Here is a 10,000-nt window from a genome sequence, read left to right on the forward strand (position 1 = left end):
GGATATCAGCTGATGTTGCTCACGGAGTCCAGAGGGGACAAAGCTAATGGTGTCCTGTTTCTGCCTGGAAGTGATGAAACGAAAGGCCGATTGAAGCCCCTCCCCCAGCAGTCTGTTCACAGATTGGAGGTGGGGGGGGATCGTGACAAAACCATCCTGAAGCGTATTCTGATCCAGCAGCTAACGGGGTTCCTGGTCTTAAGAGTATAACATCTTTGATTTAATGGAAGTGGTGCATCATGGGAGTTCCAATTAAATCCATTTTAACAAGAGAAAATACAACATTACGCATTTACACTACAAATCTTTATATTTCAGCTTCCTTTGTCCCCGATGTGACACACGCTGCACACACCAAGCCCCGTTTCTCTAACGGTTTCCTGATGTTTAGACAGCCAATCACAGACATTAGAGCTTGGTGGAAGCATGCTGATTGGCTGAGTGACTGGCTTTTAGTTTTTAAATGAGCGGAGCACTTTGCTAGTCAGGAGTACACACACACACACACAACTGTTGGACCTCAAACCCCCCCACAGACACAACTGTTTGGGCCACTTGTTTCTTTATTTTTTTGTGGAGAAATGTCTGCTGATGTGATTGAGATTCTGCCCTGCTAATGTCCTCTTCTCTCTGATTGGCTCTGACAGAACAGACTCCGCCTCCTGCGCAGTGAAGCTGTGATGTCAGACCTCCCAACAAGGCGGTGAGTAACATCACACCTGTGATGCGATGATGTAACCTCTGCTGGGAGATGATGTGAACAAAAGGCCGAATTGTAGCGCCCCCCCCCCCCTCAGGCAGAGTGTTCTCAGAGCGGGGGCGCCGTGACAAAGACGGACCGAAGCGTTGTTCTGATCCCCCCCCACAGCCCTTCTGCTACTAATGTAGAATATATGAGACTCTTGTGGGATATTAAACTTATGTTAAAATAAAATGTCAGTTACACTGTTATCCTCCTGCTAGCGTTAGCACCCAACAGGCTGAAACAGGGCAGGTTTAAGCCTGTTTTAGCCTCTAAACAGGCTCTAAATGTCATTCCACGTGTCTCCCCCCATGTGCAGGGACTCCTTCTGAGGGAACACAGGGAATCTGACTGGAATATTGGATTGTATGAGATCGACTAGTGTGGACTTGACCGGAAAACGGGAAATAAACAGGTATGTGCTGGCTGGATTACTACTACTACTACTACTACTACTACTACTACTACTACTACTGCAGCAGCAGTCAGATTCCCTGTGTTCCCTCAGAAGGAATCACTGCACATGGGAAGGCACGTGGAATGACATTTCCAGCATGTTTAGAGGCTTAAAACAGGCTTAAACCTGAGCAAGTAGTCCCAGTCTAGAGAGCAAGTAGTCCCAGTCTCTAGAGCAAGTGGTCTAGAGGCAAGTAGTCCCAGTCTACAGGGCAAGTAGTCCCTGTCTCTAGAGCAAGTGGTCTAGAGGCAAGTAGTCCCAGTCTACAGGGCAAGTAGTCCCGGTCTAGAGGCAAGTAGTCCCTGTCTCTAGAGCAAGTGGTCTAGAGGGCAAGTAGTCCCTGTCTCTAGAGCAAGTGGTCTAGAGGCAAGTAGTCCCAGTCTAGAGGCAAGTAGTCCCTGTCTCTAGAGCAAGTGGTCTAGAGGGCAAGTGGTCCCAGTCTAGAGGCAAGTAGTCTAGAGGCAAGTAGTCCCGGTCTCTAGAGGCAAGTAGTCCCGGTCTCTAGAGGCAAGTAGTCCCGGTCTCTAGAGGGCAAGTAGTCCCGGTCTCTAGAGGCAAGTGGTCCCAGTCTCTAGAGCAAGTGGTCTAGAGGGCAGAGTGAGGGCAAGTAGTCCCAGTCTAGAGAGCAAGTAGTCCCAGTCTGAGAGCAAGTAGTCCCAGTCTAGAGGCAAGTAGTCCCAGTCTAGAGGGCAAGTAGTCCCTGTCTCTAGAGCAAGTGGTCTAGAGGGCAAGTGGTCCCAGTCTAGAGGCAAGTGGTCCCAGTCTAGAGGCAAGTAGTCCCAGTCTAGAGGGCAAGTGGTCCCAGTCTAGAGATTTTCTTGCTACTGACAGTACTCCACATTTACACACAACAGATCTACGGGTTGGAATAGACCAGCATTGTCCTTTTTAAGGATTGAGTGACGAGGCACTTTAGAGGTAATTGGGTCGCTGCATAAAGTATTGAATGGTGTACCTGGCCGTAGTTATGACATCGATCCCACGATGGGGAGATTATGTTTGGCCTCACACGATGATGGTGATGATGAAGCATCACCAGGTTTATGAATGAACCAACCTGGGTATGTATCGTGTGTTGTACAGGAGCAGAGTCCCCGTTTCTCAGGAGGACCAGACCTCTGGCTGGCTGCTGACGGCTCACTTTCTACACTGAGAGCTGAAGATGGCCATGGCTCCAGCATCTACGCTCCCCACGCTACCTCAACGGGAACGCTTCCTCTGGGTCAGCTTCAGAGGATCTGTGACAGGAAACAGCCTCATCCAGTCTAGAGGGTAAGTAGTAGTCCCAGTCTAGAGGGTAAGTAGTAGTCCCAGTCTAGAGGGTAAGTTGCCTAGGGGGTAAGTGGTGGTCCCAGTCTATGGGGTAAGTTGCCTAGGGGGTAAGTGGGGGTCCCAGTCTAGAGGGTAAGTTGCCTAGGGGGTAAGTGGTGGTCCCAGTCTATGGGGTAAGTAGTCCCAGTTTCAGTTCTGTTGTTTCTGCCTGGAAGTGATGAAACAAAAGGCCGATTGAAGCCCCTCCCCCAGCAGTCTGTTCACAGATTGGAGGTGGGGGGGGGGGTCGTGACAAAACTATCCTGAAGCGTATTCTGATCCAGCAGCTAACGGGGTTCCTGGGTCTTAACAGGTATAAAGGTTCAGTTTCAGCTTCTTTTGTCCCCGATGTGACGCACGCTGCAGCCAAGACTCTTTAATCCCTCCACACACCAAGCCCCGTTTCTCTAACCGGTTCCTGATGTTAAGACAGCCAATCACAGACATTAGAGCTTGGTCAAAGCATGCTGATTGGCTGTGGGATTGTAATGAAGTATTGAGTGACGAGGAACTTCAGATAATGCTGTATTCAGCCCATAATGGGGAAATTCACTGGTTACAGCAGCAGTTTTTCCACAATAAAAACAATGGTGATGATGAAGCATCACCAGGTTTATGAATGAACCAACCTGGGTATGTATCGTGTTGTACAGGAGCAGAGTCCCCGTTTCTCAGGAGGACCAGACCTCTGGCTGCTGACAGCTCACTTTCTACACTGAGAGCTGAAGATGGCCATGGCTCCAGCATCTACGCTCTCCACGCTACCTCAACGGGAACGCTTCCTCTGGGTCCAGCTTCAGAGGATCTGTGACAGGAAACAGCCTCATCCAGTCTAGAGGGTAAGTAGTGGTCCCAGCCTAGGGAGTAAGTGGGAGTAAGTGGTCCCAGCCTAGGGAGTAAGTGGTCCCAGCCTAGGGAGTAAGTGGGAGTAAGTGGTCCCAGCCTAGGGAGTAAGTGGTCCCAGCCTAGGGAGTAAGTGGGAGTAAGTGGTCCCAGCCTAGGGAGTAAGTGGTCCCAGCCTAGGGAGTAAGTGGTCCCAGCCTCAGTTCCGTTTCTGCCTGGAAGTGATGAAACGAAAGGCCGATTGAAGCCCCTCCCCAGCAGTCTGTTCACAGAGGGGGCCGTGACAAAACCGTCCTGAAGCGTATTCTGATCCAGCAGCTAACGGGGTTCCTGGGTCTTCAGATCTCTACAGCTGTTACCTTTTAGTTTTAAATGAACGGAGCACTTTGCTAGTCAGGAGAACCCTTGTTTAAATATGTGACATATTCAAATCCAGACTGATCATTATGTGGTCCTGAAGTTGGGATCACATCCTGGGGGGTTAGGTTTAGTTGCACCACCTAATGAATCAGATCTAATGACTGTAGTCTGACTTCTGGACCTCAACCCCCCCACACAGACACAGAACTGTTGGACCTCAAACCCCCCCCCCACAGACACAACTGTTTGGGCCACTTGCTTCTTTATTTTTTGTGGAGAAATGTCTGCTGATGTGATTGAGATTCTGCCCCGCTAATGTCTTCTCTCTGATTGGCTCTGACAGAACAGACTCCGCCTCCCGCGCAGTGAAGCTGTGATGTCAGACCTCCCAACAAGGCGGTGAGTGACATCACACCTGTGATGCAATGATGTAACCTCTGCTGGGAGATGATGTGAACAAAAGGCCGAATTGTAGCGCTCCCCCTCAGGCAGAGTGTTCTCAGAGCGGGGGCGCCGTGACAAAGACGGACCGAAGCGTTGTTCTGATCCCCCCCCACAGCCCTGCTGTAAAGGTTCTACTTCCTGTTGCTGGCTGGTTAATCCTCTACGTGCTGCATCACCTACTTCTTTATTTGTTTTTTTAGGAAGTCTGGAGGCTGCAGATGTTCAGCTACACCTGAGGGCGCTTTCACAAAACCAGGATATCCCAGTTAGCCTGGACTCACTTTCACAAAAGCAGAGGGACCCAAGTTACATGGAGATTTATTCTGTACGGCCAGCCCGCTCCTGCGGCCGTGCCGCCGGCCAGGCTGACGGCTACCCTGCTCCTACAGCCAGGTTGACGGCTACCCTGCTCCTACGGCTACCCTGCTCCTACAGCCAGGTTGACGGCTACCCCACTCCTACAGCCAGGTTGACGGCTACCCCGCTCCTACAGCCAGGTTGACGGCTACCCTGCTCCTACGGCTACCCCGCTCCTACAGCCAGGTTGACGGCTACCCTGCTCCTACAGCCAGGTTGACGGCCAGCCTGCTCCTACGGCCAGGCTGACGGCCAGCCAGGCTAACGGCCAGCCCGCTCCTTTTCTGTTCACTCAGCAGTACTTTTACCTTATCAGCCTGCATTAAAATGCAACAGGTGCATGTTGCTGTTCAGTTATTTGAAGTTGTGACCATTACTCTTTATGATTCATGTCATTGTTACAGATACCTGTTACTAAGGGCAATACCTGTTACTAAGGGCGATACCTACCATGCTGTACATGTTTCTACAGTGCACCTTAAATTATTGTAGTTGGGTTTTTTGTATTTAATAAAGGATCACGTTTGTTCATGTGTTTTTGTATTTGGCTTTCTTGTCACACGATGTGTGACCGTAAACTGGGACTATAACTTATAGGACTGAATAATTACAGAGCATCATGGCGTCTCGTTCAGAACCCGATCTCATATTGTCCTAAAATAGTTCACCGTAACGTGTTTCTGGAAACATCTGAAGAGAGAAACAGGCCGTGCAGCTGCTGAATCTGTCTTCATGTCAGATCAACAAAGGTCAGTTTAGAAGATTAATGTCAGATGTTGAGACTCTAGTCAAACCAACTGGTTTTAGAAGTCAAGCTATAAGGGGAGGGGGGGGGGGTGATCTGCCCTGAGACTCTGGAACAAGTTTCTTTCCCCCCCCCAACTCCATATTCACACTATTACAGATGGAGCTACATTACAGGTCATTTAGCTGCTGGTTTTATCCAAAGCAAGCTATAATTTGCTATGTCTGAAGTCGCACGCCGGCCACAGAGCTCGTAGTGTCCTGGAGGTCTCTAGCAGGCGTCGCGGAGGTCGTAGTGTCCCGGAGGTCTCTAGCAGGCGTCGCGGAGGTCGTAGTGTCCCGGAGGTCTCTAGCAGCCGTCGCGGAGGTCGTAGTGTCCCAGAGCTCTGTGGCCGGCATCCGAGGAAACTACATACTTTCACACCTCCAGGGACCCTAAAGGGGCCTACCAGCTCTCTCCCCGTGATATCGGACCAAAACATGACTCCGCCTCCTTGCTGACGTCGCAGCCTTATTGGGACATGGTGGCCATCCACCCACCAACCATCCACTACTCCATCCGTCCACCAACCATCCACTACTCCATCCATCCACCCACCAACCATCCACTACTCCATCCACTACTCCATCCACCATCCATCCACTACTCCATCCATCCGTCCACCAACCATCCACTACTCCATCCGTCCACCAACCATCCACTACTCCATCCACTACTCCATCCACCCACCAACCATCCACTACTCCATCCATCCACCCACCAACCATCCACTACTCCATCCACCCACCAACCATCCACTACTCCATCCATCCACCCACCAACCATCCACTACTCCATCCGTCCACCAACCATCCACTACTCCATCCATCCATCCACCAACCATCCACTACTCCATCCACCCACCAACCATCCACTACTCCATCCACCCACCAACCATCCACTACTCCATCCACCCACCAACCATCCACCCACCAACCATCCACTACTCCATCCGTCCACCAACCAACCATCCACTACTCCATCCACTCTCCATCCGTCCACCAACCAACCATCCACTACTCCATCCATCCACTCACCAACCATCCACTATCCATCCACTACTCCATCCACCCACCAACCATCCACTACTCCATCCATCCACCAACCATCCACCACTCCATCCATCCACACCATCCACTCCATCCGTCCACCAACCATCCACTACTCCATCCACCCACCAACCATCCACTACTCCATCCATCCACCCACCAACCATCCACTACTCCATCCACCCACCAACCATCCACTACTCCATCCACCCACCAACCATCCACTACTCCATCCATCCACCCACCAACCATCCACTACTCCATCCACCCACCAACCATCCACTACTCCATATTCATATTTATATTTTATTTATATTTTATTTATATTTATATTCATATTTATATTTATATTCATATTTATATTTTATTTATATTTTATTTATATTCATATTTATATTCATATTTATATTTTATTCATATTTTTATTTTATTTATATTCATATTTATATTCATATTCATATTTTTATTTTATTTATATTCATATTTATATTCATATTTTTATTTATATTTATATTCATATTTATATTTATATTCATATTTATATTTTATTTATATTTTATTTATATTCATATTTATATTCATATTTATATTTTATTTATATTCATATTTATATTCATATTTATATTCATATTTATATTTTTATTTTATTTATATTCTTATTTATATTTCATTTATATTTATATTTTATTTATATTCTTATTTATATTTCATTTATATTTATATTTTATTTATATTCATATTTATATTTTATTCATATTTATATTTTATTTATATTTATATTTTATTCATATTTATATTTTATTTTTATTTATATTTATATTTATATTTTATTTATATTCATATTTTTTATATTTTATTTATATTTATATTTTATTTATATTTATATTCATATTTATATTTATATTCATATTTATATTTTATTTATATTTATATTTTATTCATATTTATATTTTATTTATATTCATATTCATATTTATATTTTATTTATATTTATATTTTATTTATATTTATATTTTATTCATATTTATATTTATATTTTATTTATATTTTATTTATATTTATATTTTATTTATATTCATATTTATATTTTATTTATATTTATATTTATTCTCATGTCAAAGAAAATATATTTTATGACATAAGATATCAGAAGTAAGAAAATAACTTGTGTCTAAGAGACTGTTATTCTTGCTCCCTTCTTATAATAATCATCATAATAGATTTTGGTTTTGGGACGTTGGCCTTTGTCCCGGAAGTGGCCAGCTGCTGCTACCACCGCTGCAGAAGAAGAAGTTGCTGCTGCTGCTGCTGCTGCTGCTGCTGCAGAAGAAGAAGTTGCGGCTGTTTGCTCAACAGTCAACTTTTAAAAAACGGACCCGGTTAACGGAACCGGCGGGATGGACACGGACACGGCTTCCCCGGTAAACAACACTGTCAACACACTTACTTTAACCGGAGAGTTTCACACCGCGGAGCTAAGCTAACCGAGCTAGCCTCTAGATCTGAAGGGGAGGAAACCTTCCGCCGCCAGACTCCATTCATAAAAACAGAGAATTAAAGACAGGCGGCTAGGCTAGTTCTCTAACCGTGCTCACTACGTGGCACACCAAAGACACACTATATTATTAATGTGCTGTGTTTAATTCGGCCGTAACAAAACAGGATTCTGCTCCACTTAAAGGCTAAAAATCAATAAAATGTGCCGTTCGTGAACAAGCCTTAATGAGGACAAACAGGTGAAGCAGTGCTGCAGGATTCAGGGTGAATGCATGTGGTGTTAGCCCAATTACAGACTCGCGGACACTCATTTCATTTGATTAAAATGTACGAGTCTGTCTGTCTGTGTGTCTCTGTCACTGGACACAGACACTAAAACAGCCGGATTCTGAATGGACTTTGGTTGGGGTTCTGTCTGCTGGGTGTTGTTTTGGCGTCTGGGATGTTAGCTGCTGTAGAGGCCTTTTCATTGTTTAATTTACTGCAGTGAAGTACTAATATCACACAGTACATATACTCTGTTAGTAGTACAAGTACATTATTACAATGTTATATTCATTCTAAAGGAATACACTCTTCAGATGTTTGTAAAGTAGCTTAAGCTCTGAGAGAAATACTGAGTACAATTACTGAAGTAACGTTACAAGTTCCTCAAAGATGAGCAATGATGGAAAGAAAAAGGAAGGAAGGAAGGAAGAAGGTAGGGAAGGAAAGAAGGAAGGATGGAAAAGGGGGGAAGGAAGGATCGAAGAAAGGAGGGAAGGATGGATGGAAGGAGGTAGGGAAGGAAGGATGGAAGGATGGAAGGAAGGAAGAAGGTAGGGATGGAAGGATGGAAGGAGGTAGGGATGGAAGGATGGAAGGAGGTAGGGAAGGAAGGATGGAAGAAGGTAGGGAAGGAATGATGGAAGAAAGGAGGGAAGGATGGATGGAAAAGGGAAGGAAGGAGGTAGGGAAGGAAGGAAGGAAAGAAGGAAGGAAAGAAGGAAGGATGGAAAAAGGGGGAAGGAAGGATGGAAGAAGGTAGGGAAGGAAGGATGGAAGAAAGGAGGGAAGGAAGGATGGAAAAGGGAAGGATGGATGGATGGAAAAGGGAAGAAGGTAGGGAAGGAAGGATGGAAAAAGGGGGAAGGATGGATGGAAAAGGGAAGGAAGGAAGGAGGAGGTAGGGAAGGGAAGGAAGGAGGTAGGGAAGGAAGGAGGAGGTAGGGAAGGAAGGAAGGAGGTAGGGAAGGAAGGAAGGAGGTAAGGTAAGGAAGGAGGTAGGGAAGAAGGTAGGGAAGGAAGGAGGTAGGGAAGGAAGGAAGGAAGGAAGAAGGTAGGGAAGGAAGGAGGTAGGTAAGGAAGGAAGGAGGTAGGGAAAGAAGGAAGAAGGAAGGAAGGAAGGAGGTAGGAAGGAAAGGAAAGAAGGAGGTAGGGAAGGAAGGAGGTAGGGAAGGAAAGGAAGAAGGTAAGGAAGGAAAGGAAGAAGGTAGGGAAGGAAGGAGGTAGAAAGGAAGAAAGGAGGTAGGAAGGAAGGAAGGAGGTGGGAAGGAAGGAGGTGGGAAGGAGGAAGGAGGTAGGGAAGGAAGGAGGTAGGAAGGAAGGAAGGAGGTAGGGAAGGAAAGGAAGAAGGTAGAGAAGGAAGGAGGTAGAAAGGAAGACAGGAGGTAGGAAGGAAGGAAGGACGTGGGAAGGAAGGAGGTGGGAAGGAGGAAGGAAGGAAAGAAGGAGGTAAGAAGGAAGGAAGGAGGTAGGAAGGAAAGGAGGAGGTAGGAAGGAGGAAGGGAAGGAAGGAGGAGGGAAGGAGGAAGGAAGGAAGGAAGGAAGGAGGTAGGAAGGAAGGAAGGAGGTAGGAAGGAAGGAAGGAGGTAGGGAAGGAAAGGAAGAAGGTAGGGAAGGAAGGAGGTAGAAAGGAAGGAAGGAGGTAGGAAGGAAGGAGGTGGGAAGGAAGGAGGAAGGAAGGAAGGAAGGAGGAACGTGGGAAGGAAGGAGGAAGGAAGGAAAGAAGGAGGTAGGGAAGGAAAAGAGGTAGGAAGGAAGGAAGGAGGTAGGAAGGAAGGAGATAGGGAAGGAAGGAAGGAGGTAGGGAAGGAAGGAGGTAGGAAGGAAGGAAGGAGGTAGAAAGGAAGGAGGTAGGGAAGGAAGGAGGTAGGAAGGAAGGAAGGAGGTAGGAA

At 46.4% G+C, this 10,000-nt stretch overlaps 1 protein-coding gene and 1 long non-coding RNA gene across 3 annotated transcripts in view; both read left to right on the plus strand.

The window, feature by feature from the left end:
• The window catches only part of LOC144514123 (uncharacterized), a 6,342-nt gene extending 1,295 nt beyond the window's left edge, over window positions 1-5,047 (plus strand). Inside the window, exons 2-6 of the long non-coding RNA XR_013501261.1 lie at window positions 648-703; window positions 2,283-2,471; window positions 3,164-3,349; window positions 4,057-4,112; window positions 4,358-5,047. This is a non-coding gene — a long non-coding RNA (uncharacterized LOC144514123). The remainder of the gene's footprint in view (window positions 1-647; window positions 704-2,282; window positions 2,472-3,163; window positions 3,350-4,056; window positions 4,113-4,357) is intronic.
• A 2,564-nt stretch (window positions 5,048-7,611) lies between these two features.
• LOC144514122 (uncharacterized) overlaps window positions 7,612-10,000 on the plus strand; it is a 16,032-nt gene continuing 13,643 nt past the window's right edge. For both annotated transcript variants that reach the window (XM_078245320.1, XM_078245319.1), the window contains exon 1: window positions 7,612-7,768. In XM_078245320.1, coding sequence (XP_078101446.1) covers window positions 7,745-7,768 — 24 coding nt within the window. In that variant the 5' untranslated portion in view covers window positions 7,612-7,744. The remainder of the gene's footprint in view (window positions 7,769-10,000) is intronic.

Source organism: Sander vitreus, unplaced genomic scaffold (assembly GCF_031162955.1).
Source record: "Sander vitreus isolate 19-12246 unplaced genomic scaffold, sanVit1 ctg457_0, whole genome shotgun sequence".
NCBI lineage: Eukaryota > Metazoa > Chordata > Actinopteri > Perciformes > Percidae > Sander > Sander vitreus.